The sequence below is a fragment of the Nanorana parkeri genome, unplaced genomic scaffold (genome assembly GCF_000935625.1).
Source record: "Nanorana parkeri isolate BGI_ZX_2015 unplaced genomic scaffold, ASM93562v1 scaffold1439, whole genome shotgun sequence".
In the NCBI taxonomy this organism is placed as follows: domain Eukaryota; kingdom Metazoa; phylum Chordata; class Amphibia; order Anura; family Dicroglossidae; genus Nanorana; species Nanorana parkeri.
The window spans coordinates 323921-348680 of NW_017307707.1; the positions used below are offsets into that span (position 1 = coordinate 323921).

The 24760-nt window shown below is 40.7% G+C and overlaps 1 protein-coding gene across 1 annotated transcript in view; it reads left to right on the plus strand.

Moving 5' to 3' along the window:
• Window positions 1-8210: 8210 nt before the first annotated feature.
• IKBKAP (inhibitor of kappa light polypeptide gene enhancer in B-cells, kinase complex-associated protein) overlaps window positions 8211-24760 on the plus strand; it is a 66542-nt gene continuing 49992 nt past the window's right edge. Inside the window, exons 1-9 of the mRNA XM_018569988.1 lie at window positions 8211-8278; window positions 10182-10356; window positions 12875-13027; window positions 14595-14676; window positions 15899-15979; window positions 16107-16192; window positions 17789-17888; window positions 19481-19571; window positions 21846-21969. Of these exons, the coding sequence (XP_018425490.1) occupies window positions 10207-10356; window positions 12875-13027; window positions 14595-14676; window positions 15899-15979; window positions 16107-16192; window positions 17789-17888; window positions 19481-19571; window positions 21846-21969 (867 nt within the window). The 5' untranslated portion in view covers window positions 8211-8278; window positions 10182-10206. The remainder of the gene's footprint in view (window positions 8279-10181; window positions 10357-12874; window positions 13028-14594; window positions 14677-15898; window positions 15980-16106; window positions 16193-17788; window positions 17889-19480; window positions 19572-21845; window positions 21970-24760) is intronic.

The following is a 24760-nucleotide window of genomic DNA, read 5'->3' on the forward strand; positions in this document are numbered from 1 at the left end:
TGCATCTACTTCCAGTCATATTCTTTAGTATGTGTCACTGTCAGTCTATTTCCCAACAGCTAGATTTTGCCATACATGCCATGACGTCTCCTTTGGAAATCCTCCCAGTGTCTGAGGAGGGCACAGCAGTCATTCAAGCCAGAGCCTGTCGAAATCTGCTATTGAGCAATCGTAGCATGCTTTCATTTTAAAAAGACTATGCACATGCTTGTTTGTTTTGTGTGGTATGATTTTTCAATTGATTTTCACAAGCGTAAGTTTTCATGGGTTAAAAAAACGACAATATTGTTTGATTATTATATAGAATAAATGCTATAATTAAAAAAATAATAATCTGGGTTTTATATAGTATGATTTACTTGTGTGATTTTTAAATCACTTTGCACAATTAAGTGTAAGGTTTTCATTAATTAAAGCACAATAGAATAGTTTGATTTTTATGTAGTATAAATAGTAACTAAATAAACTTCCGTTTTTATATGCTATCTAAAGTATAATAGAATTCAGTGATTTTGAAATCAGTTTGCACAATTAAGTATTGGTTTTCATGGGTTAAAACAGCATAGTATAATTTGGTTTTATACAGTGTAAATAAATACTATGATTAAGTAGTATGATTTTTAAATCACTTTGCACAATTAAATGTAAGTTTTCATAGTGTAAATACACATAAGGACATACACAGACCGAGTTTTTTGATTTCGCTTCTCACCTGATACAGCTTTCTCTGGAATGGTGCTGACATGCCTGCTGTGTCGATATGTATATGTAGCCACAACAAATACAGCCTTCATGACAACAGGAGGTCATATTAAAAGTATTGTATACTATCGTGAAACAAAAAAAAACAGCACGCAGGTTACACAGAGCAATACATTTAATAAAATAAAGACAAAATCATAAAGTGTCACCTATATGAAATAAACTTTAATAGCAGGCATGTAGAAATCAATCACTATGTGGATCCTTATCAGTATATAACCCCAATTAGGGGAGCAACCATTAGAACCATTAGAAGAGGCTATCAGCACTCACAGTACATACACTATACATACACTATATTGCCAAAAGTATTGGGACACCCCTCCAAATCATTGGATTTAGGTGTTCCGTGAAATTTCCTTGCTACTAAATATTCCACGGTCAACTATAAGTGGTATTATAACAAAGTGGAAGCAACTGGGAACAACAGCAATTCAGCCACTAAGTGGTAGGCCACGTAAAATGACAGAGCGGGGTCAGCGCATGCTAAAGCACACTGTGCACAGCAGTCGCCAACTGTCTGCAGAGTCAATAGCTACAGACCTCCAAACTTCATGTGGCCTTCAGATTGGCACAACAACAGTGCATAGAGAGCTTAATGGAATGGGTTTCCATGGCCGAGCAGTGGTGGTGTAAAGCACACTTTATTAGAAGTCAGTTATGTTCCTGGTGCTGTATAGCCCAAAAAACATTTAACTAAATACTTGGGCAGAACCATTGTAGAAGCTAATCTCTGAATTTATTACATAAATTTAAATACAAAACGTAAAAAGAACAAACACAGAAAACTATTGTAAGCACTCCTATAATGGAGTGCCAGTGGCAGACCTAAGGAACAAAGGGCCCTGGTGCAAGAATTTTTGTTGCCCCCCCCCACGGCTTTCATTTTCTCTCCTCCCCGCTGGGTGCTGCTCTGTCCTCTCTCCTCCCCGCTGGGACACAGAGCAGCACCCAGCGGGGAGGAAAGAAATCAGGGATGCGCCGCTGTATCGGCAGAAAAATTGCACTTTTGGCACTTAGCCAAAAGTGCCATTTTCGACCGATATTTTTTGGCGGCCGATATATTGGTGCGTCCCTAATATTTACAGCAATGCAGAATGGCATAGGCGAAAGAGGACTACACATCCCAGCAATACTTTATATAACAATCACATTTCTGTATAAAGTACTGCTGATATTTGTAGTCCTCTATAGAGGGTGCCATTCTGCATTGCTGCAACACCTGATCCCTGGAACGACCAACAAGTGCAGACTCCCGTCTCTCACGCTGTCAGAATATGCATACAGAGCGGAGTTAATGGTGGGCTGTGTGGACTTTCAGGTGGCAGTGCGGAGTTAATGGTGGGCTGTGCGGACTATCAGGTGGCAGTGCGGAGTTAATGGTGGGCTGTGTGGACTTTCAGGTGGCAGTGCGGAGTTAATGGTGGGTTGTGCGGACTCTCAGGTGGCAGTGCAGAGTTAATGGTGGGCTGTGTGGACTTTCAGGTGGCAGTGCGGAGTTAATGGTGGGTTGTGCGGACTCTCAGCTGGCATTGCAAAGTTAATGGTGGGCTGTGTGGACTTTCAGGTGGCAGTGCAGAGTTAATGGTGGGCTGTGTGGACTATCAGGTGGCAGTGTGGAGTTAATGGTGGGCTGTGCGGACTATCAGTGGCAGTGCGGAGTTAATGGTGGGCTGTGTGGACTCTCAGGTGGCAGTGCGGAGTTAATGGTGGGCTGTGTGGACTATCAGGTGGCAGTGTGGAGTTAATGGTGGGCTGTGCGGACTATCAGGTGGCAGTGCGGAGTTAATGGTGGGCTGTGTGGACTCTCAGGTGGCAGTGTGGAGTTAATGGTGGGCTGTGCGGGCTATCAAAAAAACAAAAGAACATAAAAAGCACTCTCGGATGGGGAAGGCTAACTAAAAAACATGCAGCCCTGGGTAACAGGAGGAGAACCTGTAAATGCAAAACGACAAAGTGAACCTGGGGAGTAGGGGAACAAGAGGGGAGCCACAGATCAATAGTCAGGGTTCAAGGAGGCTACAGGATACTGGATAAGGCAACAATAAGGTAAAAACACTAGCCTCACTGCAGGGAGGGATTAAAGGAGAACTATGGGGTCAGGGCTTTTCCCCTTAGTTCTCCGAAAAGTCACGGGAGAACACAAACTAGCGTTCTTCCGTGACCCAAAGCTCAGCATACCGCGAGCTACAGCTCTGCCTAGCCGAGCTCTGCCTCAGCAGAGCCAGCTGTGCCCGCCCCCTCCCCCGTCCGTTCTGCCAGTCAGCGCTGTAGGATCGGACAGGGGAGGGGGGGAATCCCTGCAGGGAGCCGTGAGTGACAGTCACGGCTCTCTGCAGGGATAGATCGAGAAGTGAGTGAGCGACAGTATGTGTTTGCTCACTTCCCGATCTACTGAGCCGACCTGTGACAGTTTCATTGTCACAGGTTGGCTCAGATTATGAGTGAAAATCACCTCCCAGATCAGCACCAGGTGGTGACTAATTGCTGACACCTGCAGGTGAGCCCTGGAACTGTTTCTTCCACAGACTTACTGTCCCTTGCCCATCCCTTTCCTTTGCTGGACTTTAGTTCTTTCATTCATGGAGACTCAGCATCGGATGTGGGCCGCATGCAAATGCAGTCTGCCTTGAAATGCCCACTCATCCAGAATGATATCCACCCATCAAGGTATTTTGATATTTGCACAACTCCTCCCAAGAGCTAACCCCATGCTAAGGGCTCTTGTGAGGTGTACTGAGACAGGGTGCTGTGATATTTTCAAGAAGCTATGTTCAGCACCCTGAAAGCCCTTCCCACCAGCTATGATCTACCTACATTGCAACGAGAAGCAGAGAGAGCCAATACCTTTATGGGGTCTAAAATATGGTATTAAAAGAAAGGTGTTATTTAAAATGTTCTTTAGCATGTTCATGAGGGGGAAAGATGGAACCAGAGAATATAGACAGCTCATTTGTCTAGTGAAACTTCAAATATCATCCTGTGCGAGTTAACCAGCTGTTGTGGGAATGGGGCAAAAACCCATGTAATTTATCATTTGGTCATTCTAATTTTGATCATTCTTATTTGGAGCCAATCAGCTCTGAGGCTTAGGTGAGTATAACTTTTTTATTTTCACATCTAGACGAAAATGAGCACTTAACACCTGCAGTGTGGAGGTAGCCCCACTGCAAGGGTAAATACATTTCTATAAAGATAAATTGTCCTCTGAAAGTGTAGTTCCACTTTTGAAGTCAAATTTGAGAAAACCCCACTGTATGTTTCTTATGTGTTCCTAGTCATACAGAAACTTCAGTTTGGCATTGTATGCTATTGTTAAGTGTATGATCTACCAGAACTCCCAGATACTTCTCAATTATTGACTTCCCCAATTGTACACCCTCTCCATTGTATGATGCAGCCATGTTTTTATCGCTCGAGTACATACCTTTACATCGGCATTAAACTTAATTTTGCGCATATATTTGTCCATTCAAACAGTGCATTCAAATCTGCTTGTAAATTGGAGACATCTTGTAAGCACTGTAGTCCACTACATAGCTTGGTGCAATCTGCACACACAGAAATTGTTATTTTATTCCCAAATTCTATATCCTTTTAAAAAAAAATTAAAAGTGAGAAAACCAGCACTGAACCTTGGGGTATACCACAAACAACCTTAGACAATTCAGAGTATGAATTGCATTACTACTCTTTCGGCCAGTTTTCTAAACACTTACAGTCTGAATTTTCTAAGCCTATAGACATATTACTAGAGATGCAGCGAAATTTCAGCCACCAAAACATTTTGGCCAAAAATGGTACTTTGGGCAAAATGCAGAAAGTACCATAACGGCTGAAAATGCGGCCGAAAATTCAGTGCATCTCTAGGCTACTCTCTTCCCCGCTGGACGCCAGTCTGTGTCCAGTAAATTGACCGCCGCTCCGCCTGCGTCGGCAGAGGCAGCAGGAATCCAAGGGGACACAGACCGGCATCCAGCGGGGAGGAGAGGAGCTTTCAGGAGGCTGAGCAGGGAGGAGACAGCTCAGGATGTCAAGCGGAGCGGTGCGGGTGGTGGAGTCAGCCGCATTCTCTTCCTGCACCGCCCTGCTGGGCCTCCTGTGACTGCGAGTCAGGATGGAGAGCGGGTTAAACCAACACTCATCGATCAGGACTGATCACTGAATGTTTGTAAATAACTGAGGATACAGTATGTTTACTGTGTTCCCAGTTATGAATGAACAGGAAGTGCTCATACTATCTCCACAGTTTATGAATGGACAGGAACACTCAGAGCTTCCTGTTCATTCATAACAGGTGCTGCAGAAAAAGATATTTAGGACTCTATGTCCTCAATCCCTTTTTGTATATTTAAAGGGAAATACCAGGGGTCTCTTTGGACCCCTGATATGTTACCAAAGCTCCTGACATCAAAGTAAAAAAAAAAAAGAAAATAAATAAATAAAAATAAACAAATGAATAAATAAATGAAAATAGAATAATTAAAAAATGAATATTTTTTTGTGCCTGACAATTTTTTTATTTTTGGTTTCGATTTTGGTCTAAAATTTACATTTCTGTGCATCCCTACATATTACCCATACATATAGCCATCTGTGGGGAAGTCCAAGTGTACTTTATCTAAAGACACTCCTTTTTCTACCCCCTTATTAAAGGAAAGTAGATTTGTTTGACAACTTTGTCCATTTGTGAATCATGCTATCGCTTAAAATATTGTTTTCTAGCAAAAGCTCTTCTATGTGGTCATTTAGCAAATATTCAAGTATCTTTCCAATTATGGAAGTTAAAGTGACATTAAACCCTCCGATTTTTTAACATAAAACAATACTGTAATGTGTGCCTAACTGTAATCCATGGTTGGTTCCCTTCTCTTTGCTGCCCTTCCTTTTCAATCCGTATTTCTTCTCATGCTGGGCAGAACTTCTGTTTTGCAGCAGACTGCCTTGTCTCCGAAATGAATACCCGGTGTCTGTGTGTAGGTTCACAACCTGAGCCAGCACTACAGGAAGAGTCACCCAGCTGCAAAGGGAAATTCTCCCCCAGCATGAGAAGACATGAGGATTTAAAAGGAAGAGCAAAGAGAAGGGAAACTACCATGGATTACAGTAAGGAACACATTACAGTATTGGTTTATGTTAAACAATCTGAGGGTTCAATGTCACTTTAAGCTTACAGGTCTGCAATTACTTGGTAAAGACATTGAGTCCTTTTAAGGCTGCATTCACACCAAAATCAGAGCCAAAAACATGAGTCAACGTAGGTCTGTTTACTTGCAATTGCATACTCCGTTAATATTCATTGCATTACTTTTTTTGTTTTCATTTTTACACTAAGCTATATAAGGTATTGGTTCTAACTACTGTTGACACGTGTTAGCAGTTCAAAAAGTAGAAGCCTGCTTTGTTTTTTTTCAGCGGGGGCAGTGGAAGGCAATGGACTGGTGTGAACTGCTCCTATTCACACCCATTTTTTTTCAGATGTCCTTGCATTGGCATCTGTTGAAAAACAGATGCTAACTGTCAAGAAGCCAGGATCAGCCGGTGCAGCTGGAGTTCCGAACGGGCACCTGCTCACATGCGTGTGCATAGAAATGTTGTGTGCGTTCCTCTGCATGGACGTGTTCACGCGCTTGTTCAAACAATGGTGCCAAACTAGCTATTTATGACTGAGACGCTCTGGCCTCCATGCATGGATCGTCAACTGTATCCTGTTACTACATTCCTGAACCTGCATTCCTGATCTGACCACACATTACCGACCTGGCTTGTTTGACCTCTGAATTCCGCTCTGCATTCCCTGACCTTGGCTTGTTCTGGACTATTCTTTCACCTGTCGCCTAGTACCATGCTGCTTGCAAGTTACCACCTTGATAACACCTGCCTTTGACCAGGTCCTGTCTTTTGATTCGGTACTACGCTGCCAGACTTTTGCTGACACGATTTGTCTCGACTTTGCTACTTGGATCCTGCGTTCTGCACCTGCGTCCTGCTAGAAGACCTCTGCAACCTGCATGCAGTTTCTTCAGAACCTACATCACTTACCAACACCCACGCCACTCCCATTCCACTAGCCAGGGGTGTTTGGACTGGTGTGCATGGGGCCTTAAATATAAGCACCACATTGGCCAGTCATTAAAGAGTCTCTACAAATTAGTACATTGTCTCTGAAATAACAGAGCAGAACTTTCAGAAGACACAGATATAACCAGGTTCTTTTTTTCCACCTTTATTTTCTCTGTTTTAGATCATATCAATGTTGAGCCACTGTGGTTCATTTGAGTCTGTGGCACTTCCTTCCCCATTTGTATATGTAGAGCTAAAGAAGGTATTTAATAGATTTCCCTTCTCTTTGTACCTAGTCACCAACTCTGAGATATCTTATAATGAACCTACATTATCAGACATTATCTTTCACTATTAATATATTTAAAGAAATGTTGTGGGTTTGTCATATTCTCCTTTTCAACCTGTTTATTTTTCATTTTTTGCAGTCTTGATTTTCTTTTTACATCTTTATTTCCTATTCTTTCAAACTTTCAAATGATTAAAGTGTTCCTTCACGTTTATATTTAGTAAATGCCCCTTTCTCACTCTTTATGTTTTTTTTTTACATTGGAAGTGAGCCTTTTAAACTTCTTGCCCATGGAAATATATTTTGCAGTGATTTTGCATACAGTCGATTTGAAATATTGCCATTTCTGTACTGTGCTCTTTAATGACACTATTTCTTCAAAAATATTTCCTCTAAAATAAAAAATGTTTTTATCAATGTGCTCATTGATTACAACTTAAATGAAATGGAATATTAAGGTCACTGCTATACAGATTATGTTTTATATGAACATTTGTTCATTGTTTGAGATCAATAGGTCCAGCATCATTTCTAGTTGGCGCTTCTATAAACTGATAAATATGTTTATAAATCTCGGCCCGTCTGTCTGTCTATCTATTGAATGTCTATATATATTGCAACTTCCTTTTTTTATTTAGAAAAATCTATATATATATATATAGATTTTTCTAAATAAAAAAAGGAAGTTGCAATATTGGGGAATGGGTGGAACCCCTTTACCCACTATAATCACTGTCGCGGTTTAGAGGAGAAAAATCCTGACTACATCAGTCATTGTTTAACTATTCGTGTGTATTATTACTTTCCCATCAACAAGCTTTCAAAAATAAAACCCGACGATTGAACACATTTCATCTTGCCCATCTCAAACATGGCCACTACGACCTCTAGACATTAGACGGTAACGGAAATACGTCGAATCAGCGCACTAGAGCAGCAGCATGTGATCAGTTTTGTCTCCACCTCCACCTGCCATATTGGGTAGGTCTCCCGGTTCCCCAACCAGAAACCTATGACTTCGGAAACATGTCGCATCAGCTTTGGTACAGTTCAGAATAAAGGACAGCCTCTAGAGCTCAGATGTAGACACGAGTCTGTGCAGTGAATGGTGGGTATTTGGCAGGGTATAGAAAGCAGGAAACGTGGATAGTGCACAGTGTTATGGTATGTTATACTCTTTGCATTCATGGCTTCTACTTCACAGTCATCTTTTAGAGTTATTTTTGTCCTGGCGTATCGGTCTTGTTTCTAGGTTGCAATGAAGAAGAATAACTTATTGTAGTTTGACATATTATGCATGCTGCCATACCTTGCTTTTACAAAGCAGTTAGCTTTGTATGTTTAAATGCATTCCTGACAAGTCACAATGTACAGCAGAAGTTTAATGGCTTTTAAAAATTCCAAGCTTCGATTAAGTGCATTTTAATGTATGATTGAAGGAGTGTGGGAGAATGATGTCAGGGTGCTGCATGCAGGGGGAAGGCTTTCCTCAGTCTCCTTTCTCCAGGTGATCACTGTATAGTGTAATGTTGTGATGAGGGGCAGCAGCAGGGGGGCTGATCTGTGTACACACAGCCAACAACGTAAAGGCTGCTTTTAAGGCTCTGTTCACATTTCTGCAGTGCGTGAGCACGTGCGTTCCTGTTGCACATATCCCAACTCCTGGATGTTCCGGGAGTCTCTCACTGACGCATGTGAGAGAAACATTTTATCCCAGAAAGGTTTACTCTGCTCTATCTGGCAGAGTAAACCTTCCCGGTGATACCTGGCGGTTCTACTCCCCTGTCCAGTCTATGTCATGTTCCGGTGGCCGCTGTCAGAATACAAAGAAAAAAAACAGCAGATAGCAGGAGAAGCATTAGCTCCCCTGCTATCTGTTTTTTTTTATATCTTATTTTGACAGAGGCTGCCAGCCACTGTCGGAATAAAAAAAAAAAAAAGGCCAAAAAAACAACAGCCGGAGAATGAAGAGCTAGGCTGCTATTGGCCATTTCACATTGCAATAGCAGGCTGGCTACTGCCCTACAGCACACTCGTGATCACAACGCATAGATATGATCTAAAACATGTAATAGATTGTAGCTAATCAGTTCCAGATGTGGCGGTTTAAATCAGGCTAAGTAAATTTTGTTCAAGTACCTGTTGATCCTGATAGGAATCCAGTGTCCTTGTAATGCACTGAGCTGAAGTCTCAAACAATGTTATCATCTTTTTATTTTCTCTTCAGTGAACTAAGTAACCACTCCCCCTGTGTAATGGAAATGCGGAAAGGGGGGAGGTCTTTGTAGTCCAAATCAGAAAGCAGCCTAGGGTGACAATGCTGCTCTTCTATAGATACAGTGAGGCAGTGTTGTCATCCTAGAAGAGAAAGTGTGTTGCTGGTAGGATAACTAAGTTAAAATACAGAAAAACAAAAGCCTTATAGCTAATGCCCAGGACAAATATTGTCTAAATACAAGAGGCATGTGTATTCTTACTTCAAACTTGGTGTGCTTTGTGCATTTCTCCAGATCTGTGCAGTAATCCAGTGGGACACTTTCCCTTTTGTATAGAAGCTTTCTGCAATACAGACCAGTCACTGCTGCTCTTTATCTTTGTGCAGGGTGACTGGTCTTGTATCCGCCCCGCCCCCCCCTGTAGTTTCCTGCAGGCAACCTGTAGTGGGTGGACCTGCTGGGTTCCTCCCACAGCCCTGATCTCTGCACAGCCTATGTGAAGGATAGTGATGATGTCGCTGCTACTTTTATAAGGTAATAACTGCTTCTGCAGTGGCATTTGGTGCATATAAAGTGGATTGATATCCTTCGTTGGTATTAAGGAAAATATTTAATTACATTTTTTAGTGCACGGAGTTTAGCTTCAAAAAAGAAAACTAATGGAGCTACCTCATCTAAGGACTGGTATGGCACATTTTTGTTTTTGGGCTTAGATAGGCTTTAATCTTGGCAAAACTCCGTCATGCTGTTTTCGGCTACAGTTTTGCCGAAGTATTTTAGCACCTTTTGAAAATCAACCAATAACATACAATTCAGCATGGTTTTTTTTTTTTTTTTTTTTCTCTGTGCAGGTCTTTCATAACCATCATCATCAACATGCGAAACCTTAAGTTACTCAGTACTCTGCAGTGCAGATCAGCTCAAGGCATGGGCATTCCACAATGCAGCTCCATAAGGACTGACACTGGAACAGTTCTCATTGGCTCAAATTATGGCTTTGTGGAGTTAGATCCCAACACAGAACAGGTAACTGATACCATATGGATTTATTTTATGCTGATTTCCTTCTGGTTTGCAGATCTGAAGACACTGAATCCCCCTAGTCAGGTATTCACGTCCCATTAGGATACTGTTTAGGAGAGGAGGAGGAGGAGAAGACTGAGCTGAGGAATCGGAAGTTGTATGATCACTCAGCTCTCAGTATACAGGTGAAACTCGAATAATTAGAATATCGTGCAAAGTTCATTTATTTCACTAATGCAACTTAAAAGGTGAAACTAATATATGAGATAGACTCATTACATGCAAAGCAAGATAATTCAAGCCGTGATTTGTCATAATTGTGATGATTATGGCTTACAGCTCATGAAAACCCCATATACACAATCTCAGAAAATGAGAATATTACATGCAATCAATAATACAAGGATTGTACATAGAACAATATCGGACCTCTGAAAAGTACAAGCATGCATATGTACTCAGTACTTGGTTTGGGCCCCTCTTGCAGCACTTACTGCCATTACTTTTGCACGATATTCTAATTATTCGAGTTTCACCTGTATAGTGAAGGTGTGTGACAGCTTGTAGTGTCGCAGGTCGGCTCTGAGTATTGGTAAGAGTATATGTTACCCTCCCAATACTTCTCTAAGATAGATGGTTGCATAAACATTGAAAAATCCTTCTCTGGATCACTTTATACATGAAGGAATGGTGGGATTCGGTAAGGTTTCTAAAGTGAGTTTAGGAGCGTTATCAAGCAACTGAAGAAGCCAGTCAGTTGATAGGAGGAGAGAGCAGAGTGATGAGCTCATCAGTCTGGTCTTTCATTGTCCAGTCACAAGCTGGGGAAGGGTCAAGACCTGTAAAGTGGAACTGAAGCCAAAACCTCCACTTTATACAAAACTAAAAAAAAATATTTTGGTTTCAGTTGCACTTAAACCCTTTCGCAACTACAGTTTTTTAAGCTTAGATGCCCAGACCAAGTTTAACAGCATCAGTATGCATCTAGTAACTTGACAATAAGCCATTGGGTTACAATGCACGTATTGCACGTTCACAGATTTTTGGAAAGGTGCAGGCGCTTCTTTGTTTGAAGAGCATGAAAACACATGTAACATGCTTTTTCTGCGTTTTAGCATATTACAACAAGCCCCTACTCTATAACAACTTAGACTACTTTATTTTGCCTTCATTGTCCAAAATGAAAATGCATGCAATAAAAACGTGCTAAAGAAGCCATGAAAATTCAGACACACAAGTCTGAAGGAAGTTTTTGGTTTGGCTTCAAGCCTGAGGACTAGGAAACACAGGTTTGGGTATTCCTAGTTCTTTGCTGAAAGCTTAAAGGAGATTTAAGAGGCGAGTGATTTTCAGTCAGCCTTATAATCTGAGCCGACCTGTGACAATAAAACTGTCACAGGTCGGCTCAGTAGATCGAGAAGTGAGTGAACACATACCGGTGCTTGCTCACTTCTCGATCTAACTGTGCAGAGAGCCGTGACTGTCACTCACAGCTCACTGCAGGGATTCCCCCCCTCCTCTTTCCGATCCTCCAGCGCTGACTGGCGGAACGGACAGGGAGGGGGCGGGTACAGCTGGCTCTGCCTCTAGATAGGCAGAGCCAGCTGTCAATCCCGCAGCTGGGTGGATCTCGACAGTGATGTCTGGATCCGTTCCGGCTGTGGCGTCTCAGTATATGAGCTTTGGGTGACGGGAGGACGCTAGTTTGTGTTCTCCCTTGACCCTTAGGAGAACTAAGGGGAAAAACCCTGACCCCATATTTCTCCTTTAATTAATGTTCTCATGGCAAGGGGTATTGCAGTCACAAAGGGGAGTTAATTACAGCAGAAAAAAAGTCAGGCCAGACTGTGTTGCATGGCACAACTTAGCAAATGTCAGGACTGGATGGACAAAAGTACACATGTTGTGAGAAATAAAACCGCTCACATATGTGTTTCATCTGTGTATTTAGCTGTTTGTCTGGACTTCTGCTTCAAAAAGAACTTTAAGAGAAACCTTTTTCTAGCAGACAAAATTGGATCTTGGTAGGGAGTGAAATATACTTCTATATTTACCTCCTAAGATTCCTCCAGTTCCTATTTGTGGTTGCATCTGTCCTCATTATACTCCATTACTATTGGAGGCTTTCAGCTTTCCTGTTTTGTATATTTTAGTTCAATCTGAGTTTATTCAAGTTTAAGAGTTTAGTACAAAAAGGCAAAGTAACAAGTTCACCTTAACAAAAATTAACATAAACATGGGGTTTTGACAAAATACAGAAAGTACATGTGTAAGGCAATAGACTATAGGCCAATAGGCCAGTGAACATTAGCAGCAGAATAGTCAACAGTATCTGAGCGGTTATGGTTCGGCAAGACCAGTGATGGCACTTGTAGTACAATGTATAAAAGGCATACCGTATGTTGGTTTAGGCCCAGGGTCGTCTGTGATATTTCTACCCAGTACATCCCAACACGGGGCATGTGCACAGGGCAAGGGGATACCACGCTAGCGAATATTTTAGTATTTTTTATTTATTTAGATAATTACAGATGTCTCCCTAACATCTGAGAGTTATCTGCCAGAAGATGGAAGTGGACAGGTGGTTGGTATACAAGATGTTCCAGATCAGCAGTCCGTGTGTCTTGCCACTGCCACAGGTGATGTCATCCTATGTAATCTCAGCACTGGCCAGGTAATTATTTTCTTCATAAGTTTAAAATCTCTTCATTAGCATGTGATAAACAATGTTGACCAACTGATCAATACTACTGATCATTGTCATTCATAACGACATACAACCACATTTAGAATGTTAAAATATCCATCGTGTTCTAAAAGTCCCCACACACACTTAACTGCCTCCGTAACAGCACATACACCCTATGAATAAAATGTGTTAGCTGGTGTGATTTACCAAATCCTGTAACACTTTGCAGCATTTGTTTTTCAGTGGAATATGGTTACTGTACTATTCACTGTATCTATTACCTGCTGCATCTTTTATTTGCCAGGCCAAAGTGTCACAACATTCGAGTTAAAATAAAATAACTTTTTTTATTTAATCCTTTTGCATACTTGTATGCACTGATAAACATATAAGGGTCCTTTTTTTTACTTGTTCAACACTGAGGGGGTTGGCAACCTCCTTGCTATTAATGGAGGGTCAATGTGTAGGTTGTTCATAACCCTTTCTATGTTGGCACCCCAGGAATTAGGGATGCTGAGGAGACCAGTGTCCAATATTCGTATTATTACAGGATTTTTTTTAGGGATGCACCGATTACTAGTACCAATCAGGAAGCCAGACGGCACGTTGTGACCCGGCTTCCTGATTGTCTAAGAAACTGGCTTCACTTATTGCTAGGCAGCCTGGCTTCCTGACCAATCAGGAAGTTGGGCGGCACGTCACAACCCGCCACCTGGCTTTCTGATTGGTCAGGAAGCCAGGCTGTGTCGCGAGGGAAGTGAAGCCGGTGTTCTTTCAATAGAACACTGGCTTCCTGATGATCCAGGCCTACGGTGCCAGTATCGGTATTCGGTATTGGCGAGTACCAAAAAATGTATATATCGGTACTCGTTACCGAAGAACCAGTATCCGTGTATCCCTAGTATTTATATAGAGCTGACAATTTACGCAGCACTTTACATACTGCACATTTCCATCAGTACCTGCCCTCAAGGAGCTTACAATCTAAGGTCCTTGTCTCACATGCATACATACATACTAGGGCCGATTTTAGACAGGAGCCAATTAGCCTTTCAGCATGTCTTTGGAGTGTGGGAGGAAACTGGAGTACCCAGAGGAAACCCACACAAGCACAGAGAGAACATGCAAACTCCTTGCAGATAGTGACCTGCCTTGGAGCACTTTGCTGCAAGGCAGAAGTGCTAACCACTAAGCCATTTTGCTTCCCCATTATCATCAGTAACCTCTCCTTTAAGAGGGAGCCACCTCAAAGGACCTATGTTCACGGCATGCAGGCTGACATCAGCATTGCAGAGGGCTGCATGCTCACTATGATGTTGCCATGGAGATACCAGTGTGCATGTTTGTTGTTGTGTTTTGTATGTAGGAATATAAAAAAAAAAATGTTTTCTTAAAAAGGTTAAAACTTTGCAAAAGGTCACGCATGTACTGTTGCAACTCTCCAAAATGGGCCTATTGTATATTTAACACCTAACTGTGTAACATATCTGGAACAGACATATCTGTGCATTCATTCAAATGGCCCTTTAATTTATTTATTTTTTCTTTGCAGCTCGAGTGTGTCGGAAGTGTGGACAGTGGCATTGTTGCTATGGGTTGGAGCCCTGATCAGGAGCTTATTCTGCTCGTGACAGGTATAAACTATATGCTATTGTCTTTCTAAAGCTAGAAATATGTTTGGTTTAGAAGTGTTAAATCTTTGTTTTTTTGGTTAGCAAAAATTAGGAATACTGTAACAAACAAATGTGTTTATTGTTTTAGGCCATTTCAGAGTTTCACCGATATATGTTGGCAGATCCATATTAGATCATTTGCTATTATATTCATTTATTGTAAATGATGGCGGTAGCCTAATTGTGATCACCCACATGGTAGTTTTCTAACAATTTCTATGACATATGATGTATGACGTAATACATATGAACATGCAAATGAGTATATACCAGCTGTGGATCATATAAATGGCTTACCTGGTTGATTTTCTTTTTTAACATAGCTTTTTTTTAAGTTATTTTTTAAGGGAATTGTGCCTTGTAGATGGCCTAATTTTCATACAAAACTGTCAAAATTCGAGTATTAGGTGATGGGGATGAAGACGTTTGTATATGTTTAGCACAGATTGAAATTGCCACTAACCTTTAAAGGAAAATGGTCATGGAAGAAATATGGAAGCTTCTATTGCTGCCTTTTTGAAAATGCAAGTTGTCATGCTGAATTCCTTGCGCTAATTCTTTTAGTCACTGACCCAGAATAAGTAGGCAGATAAGGACTTCTGACATTTCTTATCCTCATACATTTTTTGGGTCGGAGATTGAAGAAATACTAAAACCAATGGGTCAGCAAAACCATTAGCCAGCTAATATTTTCAGAAGGAGCTCAACAATGGTAGCTGTCATGTTTCTGTTAATCACCGGTGTTATTAAAGTCAAAGTGTTTTTAAGCTATTTTAAATGCTGAATAAACCACTTACAATGGATGCTGGTGCTCTGAGCATTGGCCCTGATATATGGCTCTATACCCTGGCAGGGTCCCATGGAGTTATCCTTGTTTTGCTAGTAAGTTGTGTGTGTATCCACAAGCACACAGGCACCGCATATCAATCCACTGATTTTTGATAAGGAATGAAAAGCTAAAAGAGTTTAAAATTGATAACATTTGTAGGCTAATAAAATCAGCAATGTTGAATAATAGACTTTACAGTCAGCTTAAGAGAATGATGCAAGAATGTAAAAAAAAAATAATGTAAAGGGGGAAACACAGAAATAGCTCTCAGCATTATTATTTTAATATAAATGAATTCATAGTAAAAACTAGAATGATGTTAATCAGTGTCATTATTTACTGTTGTTTCTCAAGGCCAGCAAACACTCATCTTGATGACAAAAGACTTTGAACCAATTTCTGAAATACCAATCCATCAAGAGGATTTTGGTGAAGGTAACATATGTTTAAGTGATGTTATGACCCTCATCAAACAAAATCAAGACTTCTGTAGTGACTTATGATATTCTTTGTCTGTGGCTATGGCTTTCAAAATGAAAACAGTTTGTATTCAATTCAACAGGAAAATTCATTACTGTTGGTTGGGGCAAGAAGGAGACCCAGTTCCATGGATCTGAAGGAAAACGAGCAGCACAGCGGAAAGTTCTGGTAGAGTATTTCAGTGACTGTTTATTAAACTGTTGAAGTATATGAAGGTAGAGGTTTTATGCGTCACATTCTTGGAGACACCCTTAGAAAAAGGGAAGTGACTGCATTTTTTGGCTTTACTTTATTACTCATATTCTGCTTCATTCAGAAACGCAGAGGGGGGAATTTATCAAAACTGGAGCAGACAGATGCTAGAGCAGTTGCCCACAGTAACCAATCAGCTTCTCTCAAGTTTGTTCAGTTAAGCTTTGCAAATGAAAGAGAGAAGGTGATTGGTTGCGCATGCAAGCACTCTGGAATGCACTAAAAGCCCATTCTAAACTTTAAAAAAATAAAAATATTTTTTTTAAATCCAAAAACGGCCCGAAACGCATCAAAAACGCGGCACAACCCACTGCACTGTGTGTGCAGAAACTCATGCAGATCTGGTCTGCATTTGGTGTGAACATGCCCTTATTAGTAGAAGTAGATGCTGACTTTGGATGATGACTGAACAAAGATGTTGCTGTTCTTTTGGAGAGATAAGCAGATGTAAGCATTGTCAGGGGAGTACTGTCATCTTTGTTATAAATACTTGTTAATGTTACAGTTTTAAATTGCCTGACATGCATACACTTAAAATATATTTAATGCCATAACGTTTTATTTTTAGTTTTGAGTAGAGCACGGAGGGGTAAAACCCGCCAGTAAAACGAAGATCAGCTCAAAACTTTGGATTTTCCCTTACTTTCATTCCCAATGACGATAGTTATTAGGACAAATAGAGAGGGTCAATCTTCCAGTGAAGACACATACAATAAAAATCTGCCTACCTTTTGGTCGTCTTAAAGGACAACTATGAGGTGAGTGCTTTTCACTCACCTCATAGTTCTAGCCGACCTGTGACAATGAGACTGTCACAGGTCGGCTCAGTAGATCGGGAAGTGAGCGAACACATACCGGCGTTCGCTCACTTCTCGATGCTGTCACGGCTCTCTGCCGTGACAGAGGAGGGGCTGGATTCCCCCCTCCGATCCTCCAGCGCTGACTGGTGGAACGGACGGGGGAGGGGGCAGGTACAGCTTGCTCTGCCTCTAGATAGGCAGAGCCAGCTGTCACTCACGCAGCTGGGCGGATCCAGACATAATTGTCGGGATCCGCTTCAGCTGCGGCATCTCAGTATACTGCGAGCTGTAGCTCGCGGTATACTGCGGCGTCTCAGTATACCGCGAGCTGTAGCTCGCGGTATACTGAGCTTAGGGTGACGGGAGGACGCTAATTCCTTTTAAATCTGTATCTGTTCTCATGCTGGGCAGAACTTCTGTTTTGCAGCAGACTGCCTTGTCTCTGGAATGGATACATGGTGTCTGTGTATAGGTTTGTAACCTGAGCCAGCACTACAGGAAGAGGCACTCAGCTGCAAAGGGAAATTCTCCCCCAGCATGAGAAGACATGAGGATTTAAAAGGAAGAGCAGCAAAGAGAAGGGAAACTACTATGGATTACCGTAAGGCACACATTACAGTATTGGTTTATGTTAAAAAATCTGAGGGTTTAATGTCACTTTAAAGTGACTAGTTAACATGCAGTATATTAATATTTATTTTTGACATTCCAGAGTGTTCAGCCTGCTTTACCCTGGGATGACCAATTACCTCGCATCACTTGGAGAGGGGATGGACAGCTCTTTGCTCTCAGTACCATTTGCCCACAGACAGGTAATAATAGTTGTTAAGAATTCTCCCTAAAAAGAGTGTAAATACTTTTACAATGGGAGTTTATTTTAGATAGGTTTAGGGTTGAAATAAGGCAAGATTCTATAGGGTATACTAAAAAAAAAAAGCATGCTTATGTATTTTGTTAATATGAGTATGACATTTTACATTTTTGTGTGTGTTTGTAAAAAGTTGTATGCTTAAATTTTTGTCTGATATATTTTTGGTACATTGGCACAATTTCCAGTTCAGGCTTGTATTTCCACTTACACAGCCAAATTAGGATAACATCTATTTTTATATCTGTTACATATTCCCAATCATATAGCATAAGCTAAAAAAAATTTTTAAAGTACTTCAGTTTACATTTTTTTACCTGGGTTAGGTTTTCTTGGCTTCCTAAAGGGTTACAATTTCTACTTGGGTCTCTTTCTTTGAAATGCTGGCAAGGGCTGTGAGGATTTGTTCAGTCTAATTTGTAAAGTAGATTTGAATACTTCCTGTCCTAAACAATGGATTAGAGGATTACAACTCTAGCTTCTCCATTGTATTGGTTTTGAAGTTAATGAGAGAAACGCAATCCTCAAATTTCAGTCCTAAGTCTTTCTATAAGGACAGATCACTGTGAAGATGCTCAGAAAAAAAAAACATGGATTTACCCATGTTGCCTGCTGCAGCAAAACATCTAAAAGGTAAGAAATATTTTTCCTTTTTTTTTTTTTTTAAATACTTTTCGTTCTGTGTGAGTAGAAACATAACAAACATATAGTGGAGTTTTCTCAAATTTGACTGCAAAAGTGGAAATACACTTTAAAAGGAAGCCCAAAGACTTGAAAAGGCAGCCAACTCCTGACAAATTAAAAAAAAAGTTGCCAAATTCAGTGCAAGTCTTTAAAAAACAAAAAGTTGATTCAAGAGTCCAGAGACTGCGTTTTTATTTCCAGCAAATCAGTTACCCCAAACACTGTGAAGGCTACACTGGAGTGATTTAAAATTATGAAGCTTGCCATGTCCAACTGAAGTCCTCTGGCAGAATTTGAAAATGACTGTTTGCAACACCCCCTATCCATCCTGCCAGAGCTAGATAAATGATGCCAAGAAGAATGGGGGACAGTTGCAGAGTTTAGATGTGCAAACCTGGTTGAGCCTCACCCCAAAATAAGCAGCAGCTGTAATTGCCAAAGGTCTCTACCAAGCACTGATTTGGGGGGGAGAAGGATGAATAATGTTTAGGCAACCAATAAATGTCTACTTTTTGTTTTTACAATTTGTGGCACAAGAAAATATGTGCCCATTTAAAGAGTTATCAGATGGTAAAATCACAATTTATATCCAGTATTTAAACGGAGCCTTTTAATACTACAGAAAACCAAAAGGGTAAATAGTTTACATATGCATATCGCTGTATATTTTATGTAGCTCATCATCTGATTTAGGACTAGACAGTGTCTGAAAGTGTTTTACATAAAACTGTTAAATAAAAATAATCATACTTGGTATTTGCCGACAGCCATTTTAATGTTAAAATAGGAATACACAAGTAATACTGCATAGTTATGAAGACAGGACTGTGTTGTCTTTGCATGGTTTCACAGGCTCCCGCAAGATCAGAGTTTGGAACAGAGAACTCTCCCTGCAGTCTACCAGTGAACCAGTGGAAGGCTTAGAACAGTCACTGTGCTGGAAGTAAGATAATTTTTTATTTTTTTCCCCTGCACTAACATTTATCCTCATTGTGATTCTGTACTGTAAATATATGCCAAAGTAAACATGGTTTTTATATATCAAGTAGGTAGAAAAGAAATCCTCTGAGTCTGTTAATTGCATTATTAGCCTAAAATCTCTCTGGCTACCAGGCTTGTGTGGGTGGCACTGCAATATTGTGCTCAGTAAAGCTCAGGGAGACTTTTTATGTCCGTCTGCCTGTCTCCAAACTGGCACAACGCATTGTTTTTTAAAATATGTAAGTAATAGTCTATAGATCAGCAGACGTGCAATAGTCAATAGAACCCAAGTCTGGTGGCTGGGGATGAATATGAAATGTTGGCTTTGGATATATATATATAATTTTTTTTTGCTAGTTATTGGGGAAACAAAGGTTCTTAAAATATGCTATAATATTTGCTCTAGCAATTGTTTCCACACAAAAAGTTTTCGTTAAAATTTTTTTATAATAGATAATAATGAATACCGTATATACTCGAGTATAAGCCGAGATTTTCAGCCCATTTTTTTGGGTGAAAAGTGCCCCCCTCGGCTTATACTCGAGTATATACGGTAGTTACTTAGGGTAGTGATGAGGTACAAGTTAATTTAAGACTTAATACAAAATGTTTTGAATCGCCACAAGATCCATGACACCACACCCCTAATTTTCAAATACAAAAACCAAACAATACTAAATGGGGCTTTTAAGGGGTCATCTTCAGAATGCAAAGGTACATAATCAAACGCACTGTATATAATAACACATAAATCACATGTTATGTATATTATTGAAATACCAATCACTTTTAAAAGTACATATAAGATATATACGTAAAAACTAAATATCCAAACATGTTAAAAATGCATCCAAATAGCGTCTTCCTTCATAAACGGTATTAAGTATACTACGACATCAACGGAGGACGCTATTTGGATGCATTTTTAACATGTTTGGATATTTTTTTTTTACGTATATATCTTATATGTACTTTTTAAAAGTGATTGGTATTTCAATAATATACATAACATGTGATTTATGTGTTTATTATATACAGTAGGGATGCACCGATACCACTTTTTTAAGACCGAGTACCAGTACCGATACTTTTGATCAAGTACTCGCAGATACCAATTACCGATACTTTTTCTTAAAGGGACAGGTCACATTTTTTCTAAAGCAATACAAACTAATTCTTTAAGGTCACTTTCTTAATATTATGATTCATGAGATGACGAGCGAGCATGACGCCGGCTTCCCGGCCAATCAGAATGCCGGGCGCTGCGTCATTACTCGGCGCCCGGCTTCCGGATTTGATAGCTTCCTGACCAATCAGGAAACCGTGCAGCGCGTAATGATGCGCTGCCCGGCTTCCTGATACAGGAAGTACTCGTGCTAGGTATCTGAGCATTTGGGCGAGTACGAGTACTCACCCAAATACTCGTATCGGCACAGATACCGATACTAGTATCGGTATCGGTGCATCCCTAATATGCAGTGTGTTTTGATTATGTACCTTTGCATTCTGCAAAGATGACACCCTAAAAGCCCCATTTAGTATTGTTTGGTTTTTGTATTTGAAAATTAGGGGTGTGGTGTCATGGATTTAGTATTTGGTTTTTGTAATTTAAGACTTCTAAATCCTGGTTCAAATGAGCAGTCAGATATTGCTTTTGGCAACATTAAAATGTATGTATAGGGTAGATTCACGCTTCCAATTTCTCCTGTTGACCATTTTCACTGAGGCGTGAAGGGAAGTATAACATTTTTACAGTTGTCACCAGAGCAAATAGTAAATATTTTTCAAAGGGACCCAAAGTAAGAGAGAAATCCCGCTTACTTTGTGGAGATGTGTCTTTCTTTTTCACTTTCTGTTGCTTCTTTGGACAGGAAGCGAGGGGAAATCTCCCCTATTGGACACAGATAGTCAGATTCTTCTTTTTTGCCTACCCTCTGCTGCTCTAACCCCATGGCTACTATCTCATTCTCTTCTGACTGTGGGTATGTAAACTGGCAGCCCTAAGGCTGTGTTGTGGAATCAGTTTCCCGAATACAGCCTCAGAGCTGTCTGTTTTCATACTCTGAGGTTGTTTGAGAGAGCAGTTCCTAAACATATCCTCTGGCCTGTCTGTTTGCATACTCTGAGGTTGAGTTAAGAGAGAGTAGTGGGAGAGTGGCTTGTTTATGGAATTAATTTGCATTTACTACAATCATTGGCCTGTCTTAACTAGGCTTTGTTTTGTATTTAATTGCAGACCCTCTGGAAGTCTGATTGCTTCTACACAGAGCAAACCCAACAAACATGATGTGATTTTCTTTGAGAAAAATGGGCTCATGCATGGAGAGTTTACCTTACCTTTTGCAAAAGGTGAAGTTCAGGTAAGTTGCATCCTATTAACTAGTTAAACTGGCTACGAAAATACACAATATAAAGAAATGAAAGAGAAACAAGATACATTGATATGCACTCAAGGTGCTTTCTCACAAAAGCTAGCGAATCCTGTATACAAACCCTAAAAAAAAGGAGTGAAGCAACACATTACTCAATTCAAATGTATTTCAATCCAAAACATTTTTTATAGTTTTAAAAAGAGAGGTTAGGAATAAGAACTGCTGTTGGGTTTTTAGTTTCGCCTCTGCCATTGCTAGCAAGACATACTCTCTTTCCTGGTGACCATTGTTACAGGGGTTGAAAGTGAGGGAAAATCCAAAGCTGACACTAGAACAGATCTAGATTGTAACTTTCAATAGGGACAATTTTTTGGTAGCAGCCAGGAGTGGATTTCTATGGTTTTTAGTAGGAAATTGAAAGAAAATGAGACACAGATATAGAAAAATCTGACCAGGTTTTAATAACTTCCTACTGTGTCCAAAAATAACAAGTCATGTGTTCAATATACTTTAACACACCACTTAAAATTGAACTTTGGTATGCTCAATAATACACTGTCTGATTTTCACCTGCCTGTTCTCTCTGTCCTTTTTATTGTTAAATAACTTGTTAGGACCTCTATTTATCGATCCATTCTGATAATATTGCTGGCTTAGTGAAGGTGGTTCATTATCACAATGCTGAGATATGTAGTACAGTTCACATACTACAAACCATCTGGTTCCTTGTCCTTGTCCTGGTACTGTGTAAGGGGTAGGTGGGATAGTGATATATCAGGAACTGCTCATCTTTAAAGTTTTGCAGTGCTGCTCTGGAACTCATTCTAGGGCTTGTTCTCAAACATGCTTGTTGGTAAAAGCAACTCAGTTGGGAGCATGAAATTGTCCAAAATGTCTTGGTATGCTGATGCCTTAAGAGTTCCCTTCACTGGAACTAAGGGGCCAAGCCCAACCCCGGAAAAACAACCCCACACCATAATCCCCCTCCACCAAACCTTACACTTGCCACAATGCAGTCAGGCAAGTACCGTTCTCCTGGCAACCACCAAACCCAGACACGTCCATTGAATTGCAAGACAGAGAAGTTTGATTCGTCACTCCTGAGAACACGTCTCCACTTCTCTAGAGTCCAGTGGCGGCGTGCTTTACACCACTGCATCCGACGCTTTGCATTGCACTTGGTGATATAAGGCTTGGATGCAGCTGCTCATCCATGGAAATCCATTCCATGAAGCTCTCTAAGCACTGTTGTTGTGCCAATCTGAAGGCCACACGAAGTTTGGAGGTCTGTAGCTATTGACTCTGCAGACAGTTGGCAACTTCTGTGAGCTGTGCACTTCAGCTTGCGCTGACCCCGCTCTGTCAGTTGCTGTTGTTCCCAGTTGCTTCTACTTTGTTATAATACCACTAACAGTTGACAGTGGAATATTTAGTAGCAAGGAAATTTCATGGATGGACTTATTGCACAGGTGGCAACCTATCACGGTACCACGCTTGAATTCGCTGAGCTCCTGAGAGCGACCCATTCATTCACAAATATTTGTAGAAGCAGTCTGCATGCCTAGGTGTCTAATGTTATACACCTGTGGCCATGGAGGTGATTTGAACACCTGAATCCAATGATTTGGAGGGGTGTCCCAATACTTTTGGCAATGTAGTGTAGTTCTTTTTGATGTAAACATACTGTACTAATACTTGATAACAAGTAAGTCTCAATGCAAGATAAAATAGTGGGTATGGCAACCTCTTTCAGGCCTTACCAGATTTTTTTTTTTTTTAATATCTGCACCAAAAACATATACACAGTAATTCTAATGGTTTTAAATTAGGCTAGTTCACACCATAGCATTCCGTTCCAAATCTTAAAAAACAAGTACAGCATGCTGCTTTTTTTCTTCTTCTCTGGGATGCATAAAAACACATATAAATGCACCAGAACGCATTGGACCACCCTTAAAACCCAAGCAAATCACATGCATCAACGGAACGCTTAAAAAACACACACGCATTTGCAGAACGCATCCAAATCTGGTCTGCAGATGGTGTGAACAAGCAATTAAAGTAGCAAACAATAGTTATAAAAATTAGGGATGTCCCGATGCCACTTTTTCAGGCCCAAGTACAAGTACATCCCCTCATGTACTTGCCGATACCAATTACCGATACTTTTTCTTAAAGGGACAGGTGACTTTAAATGATCCATAGTACAACTACATGTTATGTACTATGGATCATGGTTTAACCTATTCATGTTAGCAGGGGAGAATTGTAACTCTATTGCTGGAGTGTAGTGGAGGTGTGTGCTGTATATATGCACTACATATACATTACACACGTCCAGTACACTATAGCAATAGATTTACAGCCAGCCCCGTCCCAGCTTCCCTTACTCACAGTTTCACTCCGATCCCTGTAGCCTCACGCGGTGCCTCTGGTAGTGGGCGCTGGGCAGGATCGCTGCATCGCATCTCGGGTGCTCAGCTTGTGGGAGGCGCTCACAATTCTGCCCTGCTAACATGAATAGGAAAAAGAAAAACCTAAAACAAACATTTCCAGGTCATTAAAATTCCTCAGTGGCTGAGCCACGCTGTCTTCCCAGCAAAGTTCTGTCTGCCTTGTACCCACATGGCAGAAACGCTGTTGTGTCAGATTGGTGCTGGGATTACAGCAGCAACAGAGATGTGTGTGTACATGGGGGGAGACACACTTACAGCTCTCAGCAAAAGTTTAAGACCAAAAACTATGCCCAAAGATGTTGGGCAAGTGGAAGTAGTGCTGT